The sequence below is a fragment of the Canis lupus genome, chromosome 26 (genome assembly GCF_011100685.1).
Source record: "Canis lupus familiaris isolate Mischka breed German Shepherd chromosome 26, alternate assembly UU_Cfam_GSD_1.0, whole genome shotgun sequence".
Classification (NCBI taxonomy): Eukaryota; Metazoa; Chordata; class Mammalia; order Carnivora; family Canidae; genus Canis; species Canis lupus.
Genome location: NC_049247.1, coordinates 14898519 through 14926377, shown reverse-complemented (window position 1 = coordinate 14926377; position 27859 = coordinate 14898519). Strand labels below are relative to the sequence as shown.

General features: G+C 36.3%; 1 protein-coding gene across 3 annotated transcripts in view; it reads left to right on the top strand.

The window, feature by feature from the left end:
- The window catches only part of TAOK3 (TAO kinase 3), a 185311-nt gene that overhangs the window by 127103 nt on the left and 30349 nt on the right, over positions 1-27859 (top strand). For 2 of the 3 annotated variants that reach the window (XM_038575265.1, XM_038575266.1), the window contains exons 10-14: positions 2282-2375; positions 3586-3667; positions 8866-9033; positions 11953-12159; positions 25125-25259. In XM_038575265.1, the coding sequence (XP_038431193.1) occupies positions 2282-2375; positions 3586-3667; positions 8866-9033; positions 11953-12159; positions 25125-25259 (686 nt within the window). Of the gene's footprint in view, positions 1-2281; positions 2376-3585; positions 3668-8865; positions 9034-11952; positions 12160-24529; positions 24884-25124; positions 25260-27859 lie in introns of those variants that run through there. The other variant, XM_038575267.1, reaches the window with a different exon arrangement.

Sequence of the window (27859 nt, the reverse complement as noted above, 5' to 3'; positions counted from 1 at the left end):
TTTATTTATTTATTTATTTATTTATTTATTCATTCATTCATTCATTCATTCATGAAAGACACAGAGAGAGGCAGAGACACAGGCAGAGGGAGAAGCAGGCTCCATGCAGGGAGCCCGATGTGGGACTCCATCCCGGGTCCCCAGGATCACGCCCTGGGCTGAAGGCAGGCGCTGAACTGCTGGGCCACCCCGGGATCCCATGCAGTGACAAAAATCTAATAGGACCTAGTAAGTGTATAATAAGCCTTGAATAAATATTTATGAAATGAATGCAAAAATGCAATTATATTTAAGGTGAAACCTGAAAGGTTTGCAAGAATTAACCAGATAAAGTTTAGGGAATCAGAGTGAGAGGCAAGTCCAGACAGAAGAAGCAGTATATGTGAAAGGCTCTGAAGCTGGTTCTCTCGGTGAAGCAAAAGATGATTTGAGAAGACAGGGGAAGCATTGCTTCTCAGAATGAAATGCTAGAGGTCACCAGGATCATGTTAATAAAGGCAAATAGGCTATGTGTAAGGATCTGGACTTGGTCCTAATAATGGGAAATTGTTGATGGTGACATGAGTTCCTAGTTCCACATGTCAGAAGGCCAAGCTCTAGAAACTCTCCAGAGTGTACCTCATGAAAAATAAACTTGAACCTAAACTTGAACTCTTCTACATTTGAAATAGATATAAATCCATTTGTCTACACTACAACTTTCAAATTTCTACTTGTGGACAGTCCATGCCCCTATAATAGTGGTAACTATTACATGAGTTTATAGTATCCTGTTGAGAGGCTAATAAAAAATATTTGTAGAATGGTAGACTATGTGTTTTAAAAGTATCAGGGAACGTTTAGTCAGGACTATAAGAGGCCCCTCCAAAGTATCATGGAAAAATAACCATTGTTGTCTTCTGCTGGGATACTGCCAGTGCCTTAAAGTTCACTACTTTTAAAATTATTCATTCCAAGTGTTTTTTTTTGGGGGGGGGGGTTCTTTTGTTTTCTCACCCTGGCTTTTCACAAGTTCATCCTTCTGTGAATGAAAATGTGTTTTGTGTTACTTCTGCTCTTAGTTCTTATTTCTTAGAATTGCATAGAATAAGCCCATTTTACCATTTTAAAAGTGCTTAAAAACCAAAATGTTTTGATAAAATCTGAGAATTAAATTATAAATTACAAGATGGAAGTGTGTAAAGAATCCATTAAGATAAGCATGGTAGAATGAGATAGTGATTAATCTTCTAAGGCATACTAACTAGTAAATAATATAAAATTAACTGTATTCAGAACTAAAACCTGTTTCTTTCCTTTGGTCAACAAATTGAGCACTTAATATGTGAATAATATTATATATTGCTTGAGGAATAAAAGCATAAGAGTATTAAGGTTGTAAGTCTTACTCATAGAGCTAATGATTTCTTTTGAGAGAAAAGATTCGTATGTTTATGTAAGTGCAGTAGGAGAGCACATGCCAAATAAACAGTATACTAAAATAGAGCTATAGAATTTCCAAAAAAAGAGACAATGATGGGCTGAGATGGAATAAATCTATTAAAAAGTACCTAATTTCACTGAGTTTCTCCTTAAAGATTTTATTTATTTGTGAGAGACACACAGAGACATAGGCAGAGGGAGAAGCAGGCTCCCCCCTGGGAGCCAGATGCAGGACTCAATCCTAGGATCATGCCCTTGAGTGTAAAGTAGACGCTCAACCACTAAGCCACCCAGGCATCCCTGAGTTTCCCTTAAAAAGGGGCTGGATCAAGTCTTGATTATGATTTATCCTCCACTTCCACCCATTTCCCCTCCACTATCACCTGTACCATTTATTTGGCCTGAATGAGCCTTCAGACAGTGTTTATTGAATTGAGTACTTAATCTTCCTTGCTATATTAGTAATGTTGAAGATGTTCCATTCTATAATAATTTTTCTTATTCTATTCTGTACCTTATGGATTTTTTTCAATGAATACAATACATAGGTTTAAATTAAAACACATACACTTATTGTGTGAACACAAGACCAGCCATTTGAAGATATGTGGAAAAAAATAATTTTTCTGAATCTTTTGAAATGGTTCTGTTAGGAGCTTTGCCAATGTACATTAAGATGACCAGCAGCTTCTTCTGAATGGCTATCCTGGGCTGACCTTAGAGATTAAAATAAGTGGATTATGTGGCATGAGGACAGTAACGAGCCATGATTTAGCAGCAAAGCTTTGATCACAGATCCTTATTTCTCTATCTGCCTGATTTCTTTCAAGAACACTTAATCATGTTTCTTTTCCTTCAGCGGAACGGAAGCCACCCCTTTTCAACATGAATGCAATGAGTGCCTTATACCACATTGCCCAGAATGACTCCCCAACGCTACAGTCTAATGAATGGTAAGACTCTGCTCTCATTTTAAATCTCTTAAGGGAATCACCATATGGTTTTAGGCACTTTCATTAAATCACATTTTAAATATCTGACCTAGAAACCATACATTCTTTCATTGCATGTTATAGTGACAGTGGTGCTTTATAGGTGTGAACTGGCTATGCACACACACACATTTTTATTTCTGCCCTCACTGTCATTTGTACTGTGTTCTTAATGTGTGTGTAGGAACTGAAATTCTACAGGGAACACACCCTGCTATCTTCCTAATAAGTCTCTTCTCTTATATCCTGACAGTCTTGTATTGATCATCTCAGCTTTTATCACTTCTTGGCAGAGATAAAGTACCTTCTCTGATGTCATTATTTTTCCAGTTGTCATTTCTTTTATTACATGTATATTTAAATATGTTGACACAGAACATACACTATCTATTTAGAAGACATATCATTCCTTACAGAGAATTATGACATTTTGATAACTGTTTGGGCCACATGAGTAATAGAAGAAGGGCAATTTTAAAGAAGAGTGGACAAAATGGAATTCTTAAGAGAAAGACATTTTTTCATCCAGAAACCGTATTCCTAAATTCTCTTCCCTTATGCTTCAGATTTTACTACCTGGTTATGGTGGTAGGTGATGGAGAAGTTACCAACTGGCAGTGAAGAATATAGGCTTGAGACTTATAAGAGTTGTTATCTTTGGAAAGAAAAATATATATAAAACTATTACATATATAAATATAGTATTTTTCATTTTCTGACATAAATTATGATTTAACCGTGCTTGTATGTTAAGATATGTTTAGGTGTTGACCAATTTGAAACTCTCTACATTCATTATCCAAATATTAATTTTTAGCAACACCTGGGTGGCTCAGCAGTTGAGCGTCTACCTTCGGCTCGGGGCGTGATCCCAGAGTCCGGGGATCAAGTCCCACATCAGGCTCCTTGCATGGAGCCTGCTTCTCCCTCTACCTATGTCTCTGCCACTCTCTCTCTGTGTCTCTCATGAAGAAATAAATAAGGTCTTTTTAAAAACAAATATTAATTTTTAGATACCATAAACTTGAAAATTGTCCACTTCTAATATTCCATATATTTTATTAAAAATCTCTTAAAATGTAAAACTTTCCCATGAATGAGAATTATTTTAAGTACTCAGTGTATTCCAGAGACCTGATTTTATTTTCTTTCGATGTATTTGCACATACAGGACAGACTCCTTTCGGAGATTTGTAGATTACTGCTTGCAGAAAATACCTCAGGAAAGGCCAACGTCAGCGGAGCTATTACGGGTAATTTTTCAAATTTATATTTGAGGAGGGGGATTTAAAGTCATGTTGTAGTAGAGTATAGTAAATCATTTCTGTGGCAGCTTATCATAACAAACTGGATTAGAATGTGTTGCCTTGTCATTTATCCAGAGATAATAGCTAGGCATAAAAATAGCAAGATTATCACAATGGATGGTGCTATATATTCCATTTGGACAGTTTTTTCCTCATCTTTTCTATCTTTTCTTTTTTCTCTACCCTCTTTTCTGCCTTATGACAACAAGTATTTCTCTTTGCTCTGGTCAGGGTGTTCCATTGACTAATATCTGCATGAACTTCAATACAGTGCTTTCAGGACAGTCTGCCAATGGTTCACATGCCAACTCAGGGATTTTCAGTTAGGTTGTTGCCAAATCATCAAGCAGTGAAGATGTACCATAAATATACAAAACATGCGTCTACATGACATTACATCATACATGTTGGTGACAAGAGTATCATGTTAACTTCATTTATTTAAACATCTTATTTTGGGGCATCCCTTCATGTAACATTTTATTATAAACTTTATATGTAGGCTCCATCAATATCAATGAGGTATGTGGAGACTTCTACAATGTAAATGTCTTTTATTTGGCACAAACTAATCCAGATTTATTTAACCTCTTCCTATATATATTTTTTCAACTCTTTTTTGTTGGTTGGTTGGTTTTAAGAAAAACTCAGAAAGATTATATTGCCTAAATTTGAAAGCTTAAAACTGTCAGCTACCTTTATAATTGAAGAACACCTTGTCTAGGCTGCACATTTTTGGTTTACATTTTCTTTTCCTGAGAACTCTGTAAATATTATTCTATTTTCTGGAAGAGAGAGCTAGGTCTGAAGCCAACTAGTTTTTCCTTGGAAAATTAAGTTATTTCTTCTTGTAGAGAGCAGCCCACAGGAATATGGTGGCAGAAGCAACAGGGCAAAGGACTCTGTTTAATATCCTTTTGGCATAGGGCTATCGTATGTTCTAAACATGAACTCTACTCTGTATGCCTTAGCAACAGCTCTACATATCTGCAGGGAAAATGACAACCAGAACAAAAGCACCAGGTAACCCAAGATAAAATAATATCTTTATTACTTTGAAGTAGGTGAAGATTTTTTTTTTAATTAGAAAGTACTACCATAAAGGGAAAGAAAGATAATTTGGGGGATGGTATTAAAATCAAACGGGAAAAGCATTTCAAAGAAAAAGGTACTACAAGGATTCAGAAATGAATTTTTGGGCACAGACACCAAAGAGGTATGAAAAGCAAGTGGGCAGAGGTAAGAAAAGAAATGGAAGAGAAAAATTTAAACACAGAATCATAGACAACAAACTAATGTAGTAAACTAACCCATGTAGAGTATTTCCAGTGACAGAAAGTTGTAGGGAAATAAAGTTAATTGCAAGAGGAAAAATTGTAAAGATGATCATAATGAAGATGACACATAGGGAAGACAGGAGTTCTCATATACCCCACCTATTATTCCCGAAGAAGAAAACAAAGCACATCTAGCAGAAGATATTTAAAGATGTAACTGAAGAAAACTTTATTGGAAATAAATGTTGATTTTTATTTGACTTGATTTAGTCTTAATTTGATTTGATGGACAAAATCACCTGAGACTACCATTTACTCAACAAATATTTACTGTCTACAGTGTGCCAAACATTGTTCCAAGCACTAAACACACAAGTAAATATTTATCAGTTCATAGTAAATTCTTTGCAGAAAAATAAAGCAGGGACAGGGATGAAGAGTGACAGGATCTGGCATCCTTTTTTAAAGTAAACTCTGCCCCCAACATGGGGCTCAAATTCACGATCCTGAGATCAAAAGTTGCACATTCTCCTGACTAAGCCAGCCGGGTGCCCCAGGATCTGATGTTTTAAGTGAGGAGTTAGGGAAGGCCTTTCTTGGGAGATGACTTTTAAGCAGAGCCCTGAAGAGAGATACCATGGAACCAGTCATCAGTAACTCTCTTTCAGTGTTCTTTCTGCTGGGCTTCCTTTGAGAGGTCATGCAAAAAATTGTTATAAAGGAAGCTAACTTGTTTCTTCCCAGTTGGCTATCTTGTTCCCAAATATTTTTAGTTAATTCATCTTTTCTTCACATTTCCTTCCTGACATTTTAAAATGTCACCTTCACATTGAATCCATTTAAATATAAAGCCAAAGTAAAATAATGTATATGGCTAAAGAGCAGAATGTAAATGCTGTAAACATTGACGATGTAAAAATACTAATGTAGAACAAGTTATGGGTAGGAAAGAAAGATAAGTGTACTAATTTTCCTATTTTTCAGAGTAGATGGTCAATAATAATTCCTAAGTTGAAATGGCATAGTTTAAAAAAAAAGTAACTCTAATCTCTGTCATTTTTTGTTGTTGTTCATTTTAGAGGGTCTTTTAAGAACTGGTATCTCTTGGTGAAGAAATTATAATTAAAGTTAAGCTTAACTTCATTGTCTTCTAATTCCGCTGTATTTAAGTATACCCTGATTTAACAGATTTTCTTAAATTTAGCATGTATAATCTTTCCACGTAAAATTGTTTCTAGATATCTATTATCCTGAAAGAGAACGTCTGAAATGATATTCTTTAATTTAACAATATTTATTTCTGGATGGTGAAATTTGGAATAATTTACTTTCTTTTATGCATTTTTCTGTATTATTTAAACATTTCAAAGAAATATACTTTCAAGAACAATAAAACCATTATTTTATAAGGATCTGGGGACATTTTAGTTGTAGGGGTTTCGAGAATAATGAGCTTTGGAGAAGAGAGAGGAGATGGGACTGAATCTTTCTGCAGGCATAAAGAACATAAGCAAAGGCATGTAGGTGTGAAACACATGGCATGAGTCCAAAACTATATAGAATGTACTATATGTATTAGATGGGAAAAAGGACTAGGAGTGACTAGGTTTGAACCTAGAAATAGAACCATGAACCTGGCTGTAAAAGGCCAGATTTCATCATGGAAGCATGTGTTTAAGATGTTGAGTGTATCAGTTTTAAAAGGCTTAAACAGGGAAGGGTTTAATTATCTTGTGAAATAAGTCGAGGGCATTGAGAAAGGAGATGTCATAAACAGTCCAGAACTATAAGCAGCTCAACAGTGTCATCATGGATCCAAGCTCCTTCCATTTTCCTACTTTATTATTTTTGGTATGTGGCTTTTATCTTCTTAGTCACAAAATGGCTCCTGCATCTCCAGGATTCGCGTCTTTATCCCAAGAGGGAAAAAGGAGGAAAGGCAGAGTGGAAAACCTCTTATCTTCAGATGCTTTGCCTTTTTTATTCTAGAAAACAAAACTTTCCTCAGGGACTTTTCTGCCTCTACAGTACAGCTTAATTTACAGTATCTCATTCACCAGATTTTAGTCATATTGTTATCTCTAACTACAAAAAAGGCTGGAGTTCAACTCTTTTTACTTTCTAGTGCTTACAATAAATGAAGGCAAGGAAAAGAGTTGGAATGGGGGACACCAGTGTCTGTCACAATGAGTGACACAATCAAATCTATGTCTTAGAAAGATAACAGCAGTGGTAGACCACCAGAAACAAACACCAAATGAGGAAATGTAAGTTGCATGCCTAACTCTTAGTTGTGTAAATCATTTAACCCCTCCATGGCTGAATTTCCACACCTTGAAAACAAAAGAATTTCTAAGAGCTATTCCTGCTCTAAATTTCACTGATCCTGTTATAGCTTGAAATTCACTGTAAACCAGTTTGCTCTTATATAATCACAAGCACTAGAGGAGCAAAATAATTTACTTTCTTCTTTTCATGCTCATCTGGAAATATGCAGGCTGTACTCACTTCCGGGAATAGTGTTTCATTTTCAGAAAGGATTCTTTGCAGAGGAAGAGATATTTTATAAAAGCAGGAGCAAAAGCCACAATTCCCCTGATAGCAAAGTCAGGGTGAAGAACCACAAGACATGTACATATTTTTCTCACAGTGGCCCTACTCTTCTTTTATGGCTATTTAACTTATGAAGAGATGAAATCTATTGTATCATCTAAGGCTTACCACATTATATCCCATTTTCCCAATGTCTTAAAATTATAATTTCACAGAAGTGAATTTTCCACATAACAAACTTTTCCTTTAAAAAAACAAGACTTCTTCCTCCCACTTTTGATCATTTTCTGCGTAATCTTGTCAAAATACACGATGTACTTCTCTGCCTTCTTAAAGAAAGCATAATGAACATAATTTCACTTCTTGATGGCTCAGAAGCAGTAGTATTTCATCAACTCTTGGAGTATAAAAGGACTACATGAGGAGTATCTTCCTCTTTGCAAAATAGTCCACAAACCTTTGTTCATTTTTATGTGATTGGTTAGTAGATGTCTTAGTCATGGATTTTTCTCTCTTTTTCTTTACTGTCAGGCTGCCTAAGAACTTTCAAAAGATAGTTCTTTTTACAACAAATAACCTTAGTTCTAATAGCTCTCAGTCCTCTATTCTCCCACTTTTATTCCTTTCTTCTAAACTGATAGAGGCTGAGAAACCAAGAAACCAGAATATGTGTAAAGATCACTGATAATGTTGAAAGTAAGAGCCGTTTGTACCATAAAAGTTTATGAACTTTGGGGCAGTTACTTTCACTCCTCAAAGTCCCTTGACCCTTATTTCTGGTTGTACAGCTCTGTAGAGGCAAATGGAGTTATCCAAATTATGATCTCTATATAAATTGATTAGTTGCCATATTTTCAAGTGTACACTAGATATGACCCCAAGAAAACAAAATATTCAGAAGTCTGTTTCAACAGGGTAGTGTAGGGTAGGTAGGAGGATTGAAGCAGATTATAACAATAGTACCTATGACTCTACATTACTTCTACTTATATATATTCAAATCTTTCAGATTTGAAAGTAACAAGCCTCTAAGGTGCTAGTCATTATTACTTATGTGTTAAAGTAAACCTCAAGAATTCTCAAGTAAACTCTGGACAAAGTCCACAAAATGGGGTTTAAGGAAGAAGAGAAGAGCGTAGTTATCTCTTTATAAGATTTATACAAAATGAAAGGCTATATGAAATGAATCATATCTTACTATTTCTTAAAATCAATAGACTTACTTTATATCTATTTACTTTTATAATGTAAATCTTGCCCCCCAAAATCTGTTTTCTCATTTTCAATTTCTGTTTTTTCTCTTCCCTCAACTAGCACGATTTTGTTCGACGAGACCGGCCACTACGTGTCCTAATTGACCTCATACAGAGGACAAAAGATGCTGTTCGTGAATTAGATAACCTACAGTACCGAAAAATGAAAAAAATCCTTTTCCAAGAGACACGAAATGGACCCTTAAATGAATCACAGGAGGATGAAGAAGTAGGTTCAGTTTATTTGAGTAGGCACTGATAGAATGCCTACTACATGGGAAGGTTCTGGATAGGGCACTATGAAAACCACTTTTGGTGATAAAAATGTAATTGGTGCTCTGTGCTTCAACATGTAGAGTTGCAAAAGAGACATTCATAAAATTACTCTTATATAAGACAAAATATAAAAAATACTATCGAGATATGTCACCATGCAGCGGTCCATAGTGTGGATAAAATTAGCCTGCTGGGGGGCATTAGTAAGTTTGTGTAGAGGACATGATGTGGGTGGTTTCTAAGAGACAGGCATAGGGCATTTTAGACTCAGGAAAGTATTGTGCTTTAGGAAGATTATTCTGGCAACAGAATGTATTACAGCAGACTTGAATGTGTCACATTCTGTATAATAGTCCATGCAAGAGGTAATAAGGGCAATGTCAATGGAGATGGGGGGGGAAGGAACACTTTTGAGAAACACTGTAGAGGTAGATGTGATAATACAGTGCTTCTCATTAAAAGTGGTAGTGACAGATGAGGAGGAATTTAAAATGATTCTGAGCATTTTAGCCCAGGTGACTGTACAATACCAAGAACAGAGAAAAAGAACCAAGGAGAAAGAGTAGGTTTAGGATGATTTCAGTTTGGTGCCTGTTGAGTTTAAAGTCCTGGCATCCTATGCTGCTGACATAGTATGCAGATGGAGTTTTCAAAGGAGAGGTGACTTTCTGGTTTCTCATTCAAATAACTTAAGAAGGATTGGTTGAGACAAGGGTAATGACAGTCAAGACACCTGACTGGTGATGTCTGGCAGTTGGTTAGGAAATTCAAACCCAGAACATAAGAAAGAGGTCTGGGTAGATGGTTGGCTGGGGGTCAAGAGCATTAAAATGATTATAAATCAGGAGTTGAATGTAGTATGGGAAGAGGGCAGTGCCATATGAGGGACCCTAGGAAACAAACATCAGAGGTGTTTGAGAGTCCACGACTTCAAGGATGGAACAACCAGTATCATCAGATGCCATAGACAAGTCAAGTTACACAAAGACCAAAAAAAGAAAAAAAAAAAAAAAACCAGAAGTTTTTTTTGTAGAATTTAAACTGGGTTTTACAAGCAGGGCATTCTTGATGACCTTCGTAAAAGCAGTTTTACAGGAGTAGTTACAATAAATAATAGATAACTGTGGGTTTATAGAATAAATGAGAAGTGAAAAAATAGAGACAGTGAAAGTTAGTTATTTTAAGATTCATAAATTTAGCTAAGAAGGAAAAGGGACAAAGGGCAGTATGTAGAGAGGTATGTAAGTATGGGGGAGGTCTCTTCATATTCATAGGCAGAGTGGCAGAAGCTGAGACAAAAGCTTTGAATTTAGAGACAAGACAGATGTAGCTAAAGAAGTAGGATCTCTGGAAGTACATGAGCTAGGAGTAAGAGTACTAGAACCTTGAACGAGAGAAAAGACTCCACTTCCTCTGAAACTAGATTAAAAAAGAGGAAAAGAATGAACAATGAATTTTATTTTACCTTTTTAACATAAAAGAAAAATTATCAATAATTATAAAAATGAAATTCAGAAAACTGAATTGGACTTTAAAATCTCTTGATTGCAAATATACAAATGATCCCCTTTAATTGGGAAAACAAATCTGTTAAAAATATTAATGTATTATCTACCATTTAATTTTTTTTTTTTATGATAGTCACACAGAGAGAGAGAGAGAGAGAGGCAGAGACATAGGCAGAGGGAGAAGCAGGCTCCATGCACCAGGAGCCCGACGTGGGATTCGATCCCAGGTCTCCAGGATCGCGCCCTGGGCCAAAGGCAGGCGCTAAACCGCTGTGCCACCCAGGGATCCCAATTTTTTATTTTTTTAAAAGATTTATTTATTCATGAGAGACACAGAGAGAGAGAGAGAGAGAGAGAGAGAGAGGCAGAGACATGGGCAGACGGAGAAGCGGGCTCCATGCAGGGAACCTGATGCAGGACTCGATCCTGGAACTCCAGGATCATGCCTAGGCCAAAAGCAGGCGCTCAATCACTGAGCCCCCCAGACATCCCTATCTACCATTTTAAATTACCCAAATTATCTATGTCAGTGATTCCTTATAGTGCCATGACTAAGTAACAATTCATAAAGTTATATACATACAGTATAGTTCTCTGAAAATAGGATTTTGGGGGAACTAAGTTGCTTTAATTATATTATTTAATCTTATATCAAAAGATATCCCACTGTGATGGGTAAATTACATATTCTGATTATTTTACCACTTCTCAAATAGTAGTCTTTGGACTAGCAGTGATGAATACCAGTATTATTTAACAGATACATTTAATAAGATTACAGAGGTAAGCATGATAGAATTGCTTGAGGGAGGCAGAATTTAATTACCTGTCCAGGACAGTAGAATTAATATCCCTGCTTAGACATGAAGTTACTCAATAATGATTTGTGAAGGAACACATTGCTTGTCAAATCTCTGAATACTCTTTTCACTCTATTTTAGTTTCAAAGACAACTGCCCTATTTGTAAATATACCAGAAGTTACCTGTTCAGTTGCCTACAGTCTTTCTTTAGCACCTTGATGTTCCTGAAAGTCTCTTACACACCTGGCCTGATTTCTGCTTACTGAATAGCAAAACAATAATATGATAGTTGCATATGACAGAGGAAAGCCCTGGGATAGCCGCATTTGGAGCCTTATGACCCATATCCAGAATGGCCCCAGAGGAAGGCAGAGAAGTGAATTTGAGATGTCTGAAAATGATGAGGGAGTATTGGAGTCACTACATAAAAAGTTTATCTTTGCAGATTTGGCAGAAAAGCAACTTGGCACTGCAGAATTGAGTGTGCTTAATAGCTCAGTCAATGGATTGGCACTTTATCTCCAGTCATTTTTTTTTTAACCCCCATGCCCCATTTTTATAGGACACTGAACATGGAACCAGCCTGATCAGGGAAATGGACAGCCTGGGCAGCAACCATTCCATCCCAAGCATGTCTGTGAGCACAGGCAGCCAGAGCAGCAGTGTGAACAGCATGCAGGAGGTCATGGATGAGAATAGCTCTGAACCTGTCCTGATGCACGATGATGAAAGCACTCTAAATTCCAGTTCCTCTGTTGTGCCCAAGAAGGTAGGTTCCATTGTCCCCTTTGTAGCTCTAGGTTTTGTCAATTGTCGTGAAATCACCTCAGGCCACTTGGTATCCAGACATTTCAGTGTGCCTTTCTACAACTGAAATATGGGACTAAACTTAGCACTTGATAGTTCTCTTACAGTATAAAGATAGTAAAATACTGTGTAAAGCTATAGCTGGACCTATTTCTTCATCTTCCTCTCCTGCTACTCTGATGTCTTCCATCATCAGTAAATAAAAATAAATCCATAAATCTCCAAGTCAAAGAAATTAATAAAATCCTCTCTAAACCAATAACTTTAATACCATAAATCTTAACAGCTTCCCTAGTATAGGCTGTTGGTTGTGCCCTTTTAGAAGTATGCCCTCAGAAGTATGTTTCTTTTTTTTCAGAAGTATGTTTCTTAATGTATATTCCCAAGATACCATTTGTTTTATAAACAGTTTCTACTCTTTTCTATTGCTCTTATATTTATTTCTAATTCTAAAACTAGCTCTGTCTTGTTAAATATTCTGACTTTTGAATAAATGATTCTGTTTTTTATTTTTAATTTACTTTTCCAATTAAAGATCCACCTGGGGGTGGCTCTGTCAGTTAAGAGTATGACTCTTGGTTTTGGCTCAGGTTGTAATCCCAGGGTCATGGGATCAAACCCTGCATCCAGCTCTGTGCTCAATGCAGCATCTGCTTAAGACTCTCTCTTCCCCTCCCTCTGCCCCTCCCCTGTTCTCTCACTCTCTCTCTCCCTCCCTCTCTCTAATAAACAAATCTTAAAAAAAAAAAAAAAGATCTTCCTTTCATACAGGCCTACCATGGTTCATAAGTTGAAGTACTTCATGAAAAAAATGAAAAAAAGTTTTAAGGATTCTTCAGAGTATTTTTCTATGAGTATTTTACAGGATTACCAATAATTCTTTGGAATAAGTCCCAAAAATGTTTTGAGTGACTTTAGGTACGCAGTCTACAGTGTAGAATTATATGAAAAAATCCCTTTTTCTTTTTCCTTATAAGGTAAATATGTACTTATTTTGATAAATGCCAATGATTGCATTCTAATTTCAGTGACAGAGCATGTTTAAGAATTTTTTTTCACTTAGACTTCAACTGGTGCATTTTCCTTTGGGCAAAAAGGAAATTGAACAGATAAGGATGAAGGGCAGGAGAAAATATATTGGTCCCTGGTCATAAGTAGTGGAAGTATACACATTTATCTTCTGAATGAATTAACTTATTCATTTATTCAACAAAAATTGGTGAGGACTTCTACTACATACCAGAAACTATGGTTAGGCCCTGTGGATGCGTAGGAAACAAAACAGACATACTGCTTCATGAAACTTATTATCTGTGGGGGAAATCAGGAAAATAATTGTACAAATAATAATATAATCATGTAATTATATCATGTAATTATGAAACTTCTGCTCTGGGTAAAAGGATTTAATCTATCAGGGACTAGTGGAAAACATACTCAATGAAGTGACATTTAAGCTAAAACTACAAAGATATGTTGAAGTTAGCTAAGTTGGAGTGAGAGATGGGGATGAGTCAGAAAGCAACAAGCACAAAGGCCCTGAGACAAAAAGAACTTTGTATGTTCAAGGAAGAGGTGAAAGGTCAGAGAGGTTAGAGCTTGGTGAGCAGTATGAAAAGTGAATGAAGTCTAGAGAGACAGCAAGGACCAGGTTATCAGAAAGCCATGTAAGCATTTTGAGTAAAGGAGTGATATCAGAGAGATGCAGAAATCTGCTAAGAACTCAGCATTGGCAGCCAGGCTTCTCTAAACATGGGCAAGTGATCTTATATATAAAGAGTAGAAAAGAAGGTTTTTGCTGGGCTCTTTTTTTGGAAGGAGCTATCATGGATCCTGACGAATGTGGCTCTTTCCTTTCTGTTACCTCTGAGCCTACATGGGAATAGAGACCAAAAGAAAAGGAATTCCACTGGATCTTTTTACTCCAGGACTCCTCAAATGAGAACAGAATTAGAAGAAAGATACTACTGGCATATCAACAAGAAAGAAAAGCCTAGTCTTGAACTCATTGGAGATTTTAGTTCTAATTTTGCTATGTGATAGTACAGACCTATCTTGTGATAATATAGATTTTTCAATACTTTTTTCTCTTGCATGGTGTAATTACTTAAGAATAGATAGTAATTTATGGGGCACCTGGGTGGCACAGTTGGTTAAGTGGTTGATTCTTGGTTTTGGCTCAAGTTGTGATCTCAGGGTCATGGGATTGAACCCCACATCAGGCTCCCTGCTTAGTGATGAAGTTTCTCTCTCCCTCTGCCCCTCCCCACCCACATTGAGTCTCTCTCTCTTCCTATCCCTCTCTCAAGTAAAATAAACAAATCTTTAAAAAAGGATATTAATTTATATTCTGAAATAGAAGGTAATTGTATTTGATCCGTGCAAAATGTTTGTTAAGAAGAACGTAAATTAAAAAAAAAGAACTTAAATTATGTAATGTATTTCTGTTTTATTATGAAATAAATATATAGAGAAAATGAGATTAAAAAATTGAAAAACATATGCAAATGAAACTAAATAAATTAACTGAAAATATAAGCAGGCTAACCAAAAGACAGTTTCAACAGAGCAAAAAAGCAGCCTACAGAATGGGACAAAATATTTGCAGATCATACTTTGCATATCTAATATTTGCATATCTAAGAAGGGACCAATATCCAGTTAGAGAAAGAGCTCCTAAAACTCAACAACCAAAAAACAACCCAAATAAAAAATGGGCAAAGGATTGAATAGGCATTTTTTTTGAATAGACTTTTTTTTAAAGATAAATAACCAATAGGCACATAAAAAGAGGCTCAATATCATTAATCATTAGGGAAATGCAAATCAGAACTACAATAAGAAAATGTCAATGTTACCCAGGGCAATATACACGTTTAATGCAATCCCTATCAAAATACCATGGACTTTCTTCAGAGAGTTAGAACAAATTATTTTAAGATTTGTGTGGAATCAGAAAAGACCCGAATAGCCAGGGGAATTTTAAAAAAGAAAACCATATCTGGGGGCATCACAATGCCAGATTTCAGGTTGTACTACAAAGCTGTGGTCATCAAGACAGTGTGGTACTGGCACAAAAACAGACACATAGATCAGTGGAACAGAATAGAGAATCCAGAAGTGGACCCTGAACTTTATGGGCAACTAATATTCGATAAAGGAGGAAAGACTATCCATTGGAAGAAAGACAGTCTCTTCAATAAATGGTGCTGGGAAAATTGGACATCCACATGCAGAAGAATGAAACTAGACCACTCTCTTTCACCATACACAAAGATAAACTCAAAATGGATGAAAGATCTAAATGTGAGACAAGATTCCATCAAAATCCTAGAGAAGAACACAGGCAACACCCTTTTTGAACTCGGCCATAGTAACTTCTTGCAAGATACATCCACGAAGGCAAAAGAAACAAAAGCAAAAATGAACTATTGGGACTTCATCAAGATAAGAAGCTTTTGCACAGCAAAGGATACAGTCAACAAAACTCAAAGACAACCTACAGAATGGGAGAAGATATTTGCAAATGACATATCAGATAAAGGGCTAGTTTCCAAGATCTATAAAGAACTTATTAAACTCAACACCAAAGAAACAAACAATCCAATCATGAAATGGGCAAAAGACATGAACAGAAATCTCACAGAGGAAGACATAGACATGGCCAACATGCATATGAGAAAATGCTCTGCATCACTTGCCATCAGGGAAATACAAATCAAAACTACAATGAGATACCACCTCACACCAGTGAGAATGGGGAAAATTAACAAGGCAGGAAACAACAAATGTTGGAGAGGATGCGGAGAAAAGGGAACCCTCTTACACTGTTGGTGGGAATGTGAACTGGTGCAGCCACTCTGGAAAACTGTGTGGAGGTTCCTCAAACAGTTAAAAATATACCTGCCCTACGACCCAGCAATTGCACTGTTGGGGATTTACCCCAAAGATACAGATGCAATGAAACGCCGGGACACCTGCACCCCGATGTTTCTAGCAGCAATGGCCACGATAGCCAAACTGTGGAAGGAGCCTCGGTGTCCAACGAAAGATGAATGGATAAAGAAGATGTGGTTTATGTATACAATGGAATATTACTCAGCTATTAGAAATGACAAATACCCACCATTTGCTTCAACGTGGATGGAACTGGAGGGTATTATGCTGAGTGAAGTAAGTCAGTCGGAGAAGGACAAACATTATATGTTCTCATTCATTTGGGGAATATAAATAATAGTGAAAGGGAAAATAAGGGAAGGGAGAAGAAATGTGTGGGAAATATCAGAAAGGGAGACAGAACGTAAAGACTGCTAACTCTGGGAAACGAACTAGGGGTGGTAGAAGGGGAGGAGGGCGGGGGGTGGGAGTGAATGGGTGACGGGCACTGGGTGTTATTCTGTATGTTAGTAAATTGAACACCAATAAAAAAAAAAAAAAAAGAACTACAATAAGATACCACCTTATGCCCAGTAGGATGGCTACTTTCAAAAAATACAGAAAATGACAAGAATTGGAAAGGATGTGGAAAAACTGGAATCCTTGTGTGTTGTTGGTAGGAATGTAAAATGGTATATAGATGCTGTGGAAAACAGTGTGGTGACTCCTCAAAAAGTTAAAAATAGCATTACCAAATGATCCATCAATTCTGCTTCTGGACATATACCCCAGAAATCAAAAATAGGGTCTCAAAGAAATATTTGTACAACCATGTTCATAATAGCATTATTCATAATAGCTAAAATGTGGAACCAACCGAAATGTCCATTGATGGATGAATGGATAAGCAAAATATTTAATTTTTTTTAAGATTTTATTTATTTATTCATAGAGATGCAGAGAGAGAGAGAGAGAGAGGCAGAGACACAGGCAGAGGGAGAAGGAGGCTCCATGCAGAGAGCCTGACGTGGGACTCGATCCCAGGACTCCAGGATCATGCCCTGGGCTGCAGGCGGTGCTAAACCGCTATGCCACCGGGGTTGCCCATGGATAAGCAAAATACTGTATTTACAAACAATGGAATGTTTATTCAGCCGTAAAAAGGAAAAGAAATTCTGATATACACTATGACATGGATGAACCATGAGGACATTATACTAAGTGAAATATGCCAGTAACCAAAAGACAAGTAGTGTATGATTCCACTTAAATGAGGAATTTAGAGTAGCTAAAATCATAAAGTAGAATGGTGGTTGCCAGAGGGTGGGGAGAAGAAAGAAATGAAGAGTTGTTTAATGGGCACAAGTTTCAGTTTTATAAGATGAAAGAGTTATGGGGATAGATGGGGGTGATGGTTGCACAACATAGTGTATTTAATAGTACTGAACTGTATACTTAAAAATAATTAAGATGGTTAATTTATATATTAAATTATATATATTTTCCTTCCACAATAAAAAGGGGGAAAATTTAAGCAGGCAGGAAAAGTAGAATATGTTATCTATGAAAACTGGAATGTTAAATATGATATATCTTCATGAGACCCGTTTAAATCCTATACCTGGGCTTAAAAATGTATCATTTTAAACACAACAGAAAATTTTTAAAAATTATTCAAGAACTTTATATTTGTTGGGGTACTTGACTTCCCAAAAGTTTTCCACTTGGGAACATAAATGAAATAAGATCTTAAGCTCTCAATAGAAAATTTTATATAATCATAGGAATGAGGAAACTAGTTTATAGTTCTGTCTGCCACACTGTTGTGTTCATTTACTTTAGACAAGTCACAAACCTCTCTGGGCCTCAGTTTTTCTATCTGTAAAATTAGGAGTTGTTCTGTATGGTTTCAGAGATCCCTTCCAGCTCAAATTCTGCCTTTCTATTCCTGTAATCTTTGAGCAGCAGATCTTTGTGACTTTCAAACTGTTTTGTAGAGAGGTACCTCAGGAACAGGCCTCATCCATACCTCCTCCAGGATAAGACTGGCTTTTATCTCTTAGGTTATATGATTGGATTTCACTTAAGATTTCACTTAAAAAGGGCATTTTTCTAAAAGCCACTGTTCTGATCAGTCCCTCCTTTTTCACACAGATGGCATAGCAGTGACACTGTATTAAATGTAGGAACAGCTAACATTTACGTCATGGGTTGGATTCTCTGGGAAGCAAAGCTGAGACGGTTTCAAGCAGCAATTTGCTTATTAGGAGTTTCCTTTGGGATCAACCCCTGTGGAAGAGAGAAGGAAGCAGCACTGAGCAGAGGGCAAAGTTGAAGTGAGATGCAGACCTAACAGCAGCCTCAGCCTTAGCAGTCTAAGGGAGCTGTGGGGCTCTAATGACACTTCAGAGTTGTCCAGACTGAGTCAGAATGGCTGGGCCTTGTTACCCTCACCCAGACCAGTCATTGAATATGAATAACCTGGGAAGAGTGTGAACTTGCTCACAGCTGCTCCCTGCAGCCAAGGCAGCCCCTAAATGGACCAACAGCCCCTTCTGACTGCCAGGATTCTGGCAGCAATCTTTTCTTAGAGGCGGATCTAGGTGGAGCATTTCTGAGCCTACCATAATTTGTGACCACAAAGATTATTTTTGAAAGAAAGCAATCAGTATTATTTTTTAAAACATTTACTAGTTTTGCATGGGTTTGTGACCAAAATCTTAGAAAAGCCTATATATCACTAAATTATCATATTACAACCTATATTCTACTCATTATCCTATTTTATTTTCTTTTTAATACTTGTCACTATCTAATATTATATATTAATTAGTTTATTATTTCATTAGTAGAATGTAAATGTTATTAAGGCAAAGATTATGCCTACCTTGTTCCACACTGTATCTCAACACCTAGAACGGTGCCTGGCATAGCACAGGCATTCAGTAAATAAGTATGCAATGAGTGAATGAACGAACAAACAAAAAACACAAGGACTGAATTAATGGCCAGATAGAAAACATCATTGCTATTTTGGTTCATTAAACATATAGATTAAAAGAATTAAATAATCTTATCTTTATGGTTTGAAAGACTTAAATAACATTTCTCCAACAATTACACCCAGACAGTAAGAACATGCTTAATAAATATCAAAATATAAGAATAAGGGTGGGGGATCTTTTTGCCCCCACACACACATCTTGATTATTACAATCAAGCAGACATTATCTTAAATTAGTCAAATCATAGATATGAAACAGATGACCATTTTATATAAGAAGTAAAGGCCATGTGTAACCAGTAAGAATGTGACTTGCAATTAACTGCTCTGCGTCCAGAATAAAGATGCCCTGATTTTAGCAGGACAGTTCTATCACAGATCAAGCCCCCAAAAATGTAAAGTGGGACACAGAAAATTTTCCTTTGACATCAGAATTTCAGGTTATTTCTTTTTCTCCAGTCCTGACCTCTGCTCTGAATGGACCCTAATCTAATCTTCCTTGTGAGCAAAAATGACTTGATAAGTCTAAAAGTATATTCTGACAAACTTTAAGTACTTTTCCACTTCCTAATGTTGCCACACTGCTTTTTCGAGTAACAAGAATATCTCTAGACTGTTACCTCCTCAAAGACATCTCTCTTCTGCTACCACCCAGCACAGTGTCTGTCACATTGTAAGCACCCAATAAATGTTTTGTGAACTAAAATGAAGGTGAACTTTTATAGGACACAATTCTACATGTGCCTCAATTCTCATTTTTTTCCAAATGACTCCAGAGCAAACTCCAAATCCAGATTAGGTCTTTTGCCACTACCTAGCCTCCTTCTGAGCCTCCACCCTACTACTTAAAATCACTGTGGATGTAGCAGCAGCAAACAGATTTTTTTTTTAATTTTTATTTATTTATGATAGTCACAGAGAGAGAGAGAGAGAGGCAGAGACACAGGCAGAGGGAGAAGCAGACTCCATGCACCAGGAGCCTGACGTGGGATTCGATCCCGGGTCTCCAGGATCGCGCCCTGGGCCAAAGGCAGGCGCTAAACCGCTGCGCCACCCAGGGATCCCAGCAAACAGATTTTAATAGCATTGTAACCAACAAAATCTATTCTTTTAATTTGCCAATTAAAAGGTACACTTTTATCTTGTTTAAGTCTAAAATCAGTTATCTTTGCCTGCTACTGCCTTATATTAATATAGATCATAAGACTTTAATATATTAAAGCGTTTGGTCATTAATCACTGTTATTTTAGGTATGCCTAATGAACTTTAGTCATCGTGACCCCTTTTTAGAGATTATTTTTGAAAATCACTCTATCCTAACTTCTAAAACTTTATTTGGCCTTTTTCTTATTCATCAATGTTCTTTTCCACCCTCTTCTTTGAAAAAAGAATGTCTTTCACCATTTTTGTGGGGAAAAAAAAAAGAGAGATGTCCTTGAGGGGATAGGATGTTCTACTTTAATTTTAGCTTTCTTTCAGGGGCCTTTCCTATCATTTTTTGCTGAAGAGAGGGGTGGGTTCTTTGACTCTTCAACTCACATTGGCCAAAGTAAAAGTAAATTAACATATGAATGTAATGTCTTTTAAACAGAGCAGTCATACAAGCCACCTCTCTATAGTAGCATCATTATCCTCTGCATTCTAGTCATTTTTTTCTCCCTAGTAGCTATCCTACCCTGTAAAGATAGCCTATCCATCTTCTTCCCTTCCTCTAGCCCTAGCTTTTGATAGCTATAATGGCTTATACAATAATTTAATACTTCTAAAATGAGGAAAAACAAAGGAGAGATGGTGGGTTTGTTGATCCTTTCTCCACACCATAAAAAGTGTAGGAGTAATAAAAAGACTTCTCATCATCCAATAAAAGCCGTTTTTAGATCCTCTTCCTGCCCCCAAGTAAAAGTGTGCTTGTCACTATTTTACAACTTTCTTAGAGTACAGATTGGCAGGTTTTTTATGAAATACAAATTTGAATTCTGTTAAATAATATAAGAGAAAATGTCATTGTCTCAATCTTCTCACACCTATATTCTTTTTTTAAGATTTATTTATTTATTTATTTATTTATTTATTTATTTATTTATTTATTGTTTATGATAGACACAGAGAGAGAGAGAGGCAGAGACACAGGAGGAGGGAGAAGCAGGCTCCATGTCAGGAGCCGGACACGGGACTTGATCCCAGGATCGCGCCCTGGGCCAAAGGCAGGTGCCAAACCGCCGAGCCACCTAGGGATCCCCCTCAGACCTATATTCTTGAACTTATTTATTCAGGAAACATTTACTGAATGCCTACTAAGTATCAAGCACTAGATGGGGGTCCTAGGGAGACAGATTTTTCAAGCCACATTTACTCTATTTTCGGAAAGCTCACAGTCTCATGGACAGACACATAAGGAAATATGTGATAGTATGGTAAAGGTAAACCCAAAGTATAACAGGGTCCAGAGAAGTAGTTTCTAGGGTTAATTTCAAGTTAATCTGGAAACTAAACAAGGAGCTATACCATGAATCTTAATTTGAGAATCTTAATAGATACTTAGAGAAAAACTTTTTAATAAAAGTAAAGCTTCCTGTTCAGGGTATAAATAGTAAAGTTGGTGCTTCATGTTTCATGTACTTCAGTATATTATATAAAAGTTCAATTATTTTTTGCTAAAATCTGAACAAAATTTACAACAGCTTTTTTTAATCTGAAGAAGTTTTATTTTTTTACAATGAAAGAACATTATAAATTTACCTGCTTAACATAGAATTACTTAAAACTGGTCCTCAACCATATTGGTGTTTCAAAGAGCTATTTTGTTTATTCCCAGATGATAATGTTTTAAAGATAAATTAAAACAAGACCTATATTTTGTCTTGGTAAAGTAGAACATGATATTTGTTCTTTAAAAAAAAATTGTTTTTGTAGGTATTCTCTACCTTCAACATAGGTTCAAACTTAGAACCCCAAGATCAAGAATCACATGCTCTACCAACTAAGTCAGCCAGGCACCCCAATATTCTTCATCTTCTAAAATCATTCTTTAACATCAAATATGCTGACCCTCACATCATTTGTAAATAATCTGCATCAATGCCTAACTGCATAAAATAGCAAATTGACTCTTTCCACTATTAGTCTTAAAATGTGTTCAGTTCAGAAAGTCTGGGAGCCAAATATGGTGGTCATTTTCAAAAGGACTGCTATTTTGAAGGGGCAGTATAACCAACAGACAATATACCCAGTAAAGTCAATAGTTTCATTTGTTTGTACTTCTCAAGTCAACTTTCCCTCATTTTAAAATTGCTTCATTGTTTAAGTTGTCTTCAGAGTTTTAAACTTGCTTTATGCAATGGAATTGAATATTTTAAAATTCATTTTCCTATGCATTTGAAATGGATATTCACTGTTTTTTACCTCATTTTGTGATCTCTTGCATAATGTTTGAAGACTTTTAGTGTAGGGATAGGTTATGAAGCTGTTGTGGAAAACTAAGAATTCTTTTGTAAAATGAAAAAATTTTTAAGCTGAAATAAAGAATTATACTGTTAACATTATTTACTGTATTTGAAGTAGATTAAAATCTTGGGCCTATTCTTCAGATTAACTTTTAAAAAATAGCATTATTTTAGGGGGATGGCAAAAAATAATAAAATAGCATTATTTTAAATATATACCTTAGTGGATTATTGAATTAGCTATGTGTTAACTAAAATCACTGTGATTTCGAATTTTAACTTTCCCAGTGTATTCCAATATCCTTGGTTTAAAAACTTAGCAAATAAATGTGACTTTTAATTTGCTAAGCAAGGTCCTAGCCCATAATTTTTATCTGAGAGAGAACACACTAATAATATTAAAATTATACATATTTGTACATGAATATGTTTCACTTTATTCTGTTAATAGATTCTAGTGTCACTAGTTATCTTTGTAAATCAAGTTATTACAATTTAAAACTGAGCTGCTACCTCTCAGTGTCAATGTACTTAATGTTAGCTAATTAATAATCACCAAACTGACTTCTTAAGGCCTTCAATGAAACCACAGGGCTCTACTTAGTCTGTCTCATCTGATTGTTGGCATTTAGAAGCTTCTTCTTTTTCTGGAACTGTAATATTAGGTAAGATCAATTTTTTAGGTAAGGTCAATAAATGTGACTTATTAATAAATACTCAGCAATGTGAATGGCAGTAGATCCCAGTGCCTTCCTCTCAGAACCTTAAACCTAGTGCATAAATTCTAGTCCCATACTTGATCTCTCTTTGCCCTAAAAAATAAGAGGTTAGATTTCCTGGGAAATAGTATAGAAGTTTTAATTGGCCTATCAAGGTTTTTTTAAAATAAATCTCAAAAATATGGGTTGAGGCACATTTTTAACCTGTAGTACTGTCTAATGGAACTGCTTGCAGTGATGGAAAGGATCTTATCTGCAGTGTTCGGTATGGTAGCCATAGTTAGTGGCTACCTTAAACATAGCTGGTGTGACTTAGGAACTGAATTTTATATTGCATTTAATTTAAATATCCATGTGGCTATGGCTGTCCTTCCAGCACAGTAATAGAACATCCTTGAATTTGATGTATATGTCCTCAGTGGCATTAAAGGTCCCTTCATTATTTAAAAACAAAATAGACCTCAATACAGTATATTGAAAAAAATCTCTAAATATAGATGTAATGGTAGATACCTTCCCAACATTCTAGAGCATTCTAAATTTATAAATGGAAAAAGAAAATCAGCCCAATGGTAAATTTAATCTTGCCTCTTGGCTTTTACCTAAAAACCTGGATATAAAATTTAATTTCCCTCAAGAATATATGTGTCTTGAGTTTTCAAAATTTTAGACTATGTAATAAAATTTTGTGTTTTCTGAACCTCGACAATTTTTGTTTTCTGCTAAAAGAAAGAGCAATTTTTTAAAAAAATTTTTCAAATAGTCATAGACAAAATGCAAAACTGACTTCTCACAAATGGTTTCTCCTAAAACCCAAGAGCAATTAGGAAATTAATTCCTTCTTCCCCATCCTGAACATGTACTGTTTAAAAATCCCCCATGGTTGTACATGTTTTTGAGCTATTATTATAGTGTCTTTTTTTCCTGAAGGGTTAGAGCTACTTACTGACTGACCACTCCATCTTTTATAGAGAAAAGCATCACCCTTTGAAAGCATTTTCCCCTTTAAAACTCATTTAAATTGCATTTAAGAAACATCCATTATTACCCTTCCAGGGAGTGTTATTTTTCACTGGGCATTACAACAAGATTAATCATCTCTGCCTATCAAGAAGCACAGATTTGATTAAATCAGCCAAAGACATTAAATCCCAGCCTTACTCACTCTAGTGACCATATCGAGACTGAGTTGAGGGAGAATTTGTGAAAGTATCATTTGGTTAAAAATTGTATGCCTGTCTCTTTAAATCTAAAAAAAAATCCTTTCAGAAGCTGTAGAGAGAAGGTGCTAGAACTGTGTACGATCATGACTGGAAAGCAGGATCCCTCAGTGACTGCCGAATCTTCCCAGCACAAGACAGAGAGGCAGCTCAGCACAAGCCTACACTGGTTCTAGGCAGAACGATGATCCTACCGAACAGATCTCAAATAAAATTAAATTGAGAAAGCAGATCTTTCAAGGGAATGAGGCGGAGGCTCGCTTTTATGTTAAAAGCAACCAGCATCCTCCTTGCTAGACATGGACATGACATTTTTAAAGGAATTATTTGGTTACAGCGTTTTAAGCAAACTGTTCTAAGGAGTCTGTACATTGCATTGTTTTTTCTATTCTTTTTTTCTTTTGCATATATGTAATTCTGGAGGTAAAGAAAAAGCCTGCCAGGGATTCAGAAGGCATCCCACTAGCGATCAGCTGACATTCCTAACTGAAGGCTGCAATGTGTTGCTTATTCATTTTGTACCGTGGGAGCTGCGGGGACTAGCAGAGAGCTAAACTATGCATTTCAAACAGCAGTGCTTGTGCAGAAAGAGGGGTGAGAGAGAGGCAGCCGGCGAGGAAAGAGCACAGCTGGACTTTCTCCTTGTTTTTATCCATTTCTGCAGGATCATGTATTCATAAGGGATGAGGCGGGCCACGGCGATCCCAGGCCTGAGCCGCGGCCTACCCAGTCAGTTCAGAGCCAGGCCCTCCACTACCGGAACAGAGAGCGCTTTGCCACGATCAAATCAGCATCTTTGGTAAGCAAACACCCCTCTACCCACCTTCCCTTCCTTCCCCTCCTCCCCATCTGGCAGCCTCTCGCCCTCCCTGAGCCTCTCTCGGCTTCATGGATGGGAGGAAAGGAGTCAAGAATGTTTTCTCCCTCCTAATAATTTTATTCATTTTAGAAAAAAATCTGTTGGCATGGCAACCTGATTCTCAGATATTTTAGCATTGTCTTCGGCATGGAAAAAAACCTTTGTGTGTGTGTGTGTGTGTGTGTGTGTGTATTTATATATGCTATATGTGCAAAATAAAAGGCCTTTAAGATGAAGTTGCTAACCTATCCAATATTTTAAAAGCTATGTGTCTTTTCATTGAAATAATAATGCTAAAAAAATTTTAAAGGTATTTGATGTATGTGTATGCAGGGCACTAGGCTTCTTTTTGTATAGATGCATGTGTATTTGTAATGTATACACACATATCAAAAGATAAAAGAATTTTTTAAAATGTATCACTGCTGGCTAATGTATATAATTGTAGAAAATAAGATACTAGCTTCCTAGGGATGAATTGCTGGTTCGTTCTGGTTCATTCATTTATTTATTGCAACAATGGTAGTGGCTGCACTTCCCCATTTAACCCCTGAAGAATTTCCTGGCACCAATAAAGCAAGAAGAAGGGCTTTGTAGGAGAGGATAGGGATGGTTGTGGAAGAAAAGATACTGTAGGATCCTTCAGCATTTTTACTATTGCAAATGTGATTGCTGGATGCCCTTGTAGTAGCAAAAGGGGTGTGTGCTGGAAGAGTTAGTTTTCATGCCTCCTCCCCTTGGCCCCCCACGCGTGCGCGTGCGCGCTCACATACTCACACACACACACACTCACATCGTTTCATCCTTGGTACTCTAAACTCTCTTTAATCTTTTGCTTCTGAATCTCACTTCTCAGCCAAAAAATTATTGAAATATTCATTGTTTTGCCCAGATTGATGTTAGAGGTCACATGGGCAGGAAGAGTTAGTGTACACTGCCTGGCTATTACATTTAGATCCTATGATGACATCATCCAAGGCCGACCCAGAAATTATTTTTCTTGTCCTATTTTTTAAACCTGATTTCCACTTTTATCTCTCAAGTCTTTGAAAGGCTTCAATTATCTTTGGAATCAATAATGGATTATGATCCTTAAAAACCCAAATATAAGGAAAATGGAAGTTAAAGCACCTACATATATTGCTATACCTGCTGCTATATAAAAGCAAGCAATTTAATTGAAACTGCTTATCAGTAAGCCTACCTTTAAGTTCCTTTGTATAGAAGTTTCTTGTTATCTCTTTAATGTACAATTTTTCACTTTACATGAATGTTATACTGTGTAATGGAGATATAAAAATGTCCACTATGTATTTGCTAATGATTGCTAAGCAAGTAAAAAAAAAAAATGCTTTGAGTCTAAATAAAGCATCATGAAATTATTAATAAATATTTTCATGTCATGATACCTGACCAAAAAAATATGGTATTTATGTAATATCATTACTTACCACCGACTCTTGTGAGACTTGTATCTTTATCCAGACATGTTCATGTTGAAATGAGAGGAAAAATAGTGAGCAGCCACTGAGACTCAGAGCACCAGAAGCAGGTTTTGAATGTGAAACAAACATTATACCCAAGTGGATTTTCCCCATCTGGAACAGGTTTCCTTCTTTTGTCACTTGCCACACCCTCATTCCCACATCATATATTCATGACCTCTCCTACCTCCTAGTAAGATGTTACTACTGCTATACCACAATGATCTCATGCTCACGTTTATATACTCACCCAGGGCTACTCTGTGCGCCTATCAGCCATCACAATCCTCTCTGTGGTTGATGAAAGCTGATTCCCTACTAGGCCACCTCAGGACTATAGGCAAAGTCCTTAGGAGCCCCTCTGAATCATATAGGCTTTCTAGTGCCCAGCCAGAGAATAGCTGAGATCAGTCTCTGATGGACGGTTGATTTGCTAAAAAGGCTCCCTGTCCCTATACTAAGTTAAAAACTGAGTAGCTAATAGGCTGTTGCAGTAGCCACTATAAAGTAAGTTGTTTAATGTGGATAACCTTCTCTCCAAATGTAATGCTTTGGGAGTCATGGTGGGATTGATGGAAGTTTATCAAAGGTCAGTGGTTTTTAAAGAAGAAAAAAGAATTAATAGAAGGGAAAAGTGATATGATTCTATATGGTCTCATTTTGGACAATCTAATTATTAGTGTGAATATTTTAAAGTACTACAGTTCTACTGCCTATGCTGTTTTAAAGGCTAACTCCAATTTATAAATCAGGACACTGGAATATCAAAAAGAAGTATCTAAATTTTAAAAGTATATCATGAATCTTACTGCTTTTCATGGATCTCTGCTCAAAGGAAAAGGACTAAGTTACTTAAATGACATAAAAGTAGGAGCAAGATCATGGGAAAATGAAAGTCTAGTATAAAGAAAAATCAAGTCATTGTTGAAACTTCTCTTCACTTCCTATAGGTGGTAATAATACTGTATTGATTTCTTTAGTTTAGTTTTAGTCTTTACAATCCTCAAATAGAAATGCTAAGAAGCCACAGAGTGATTCAAAGTGAACAGTGAAAAG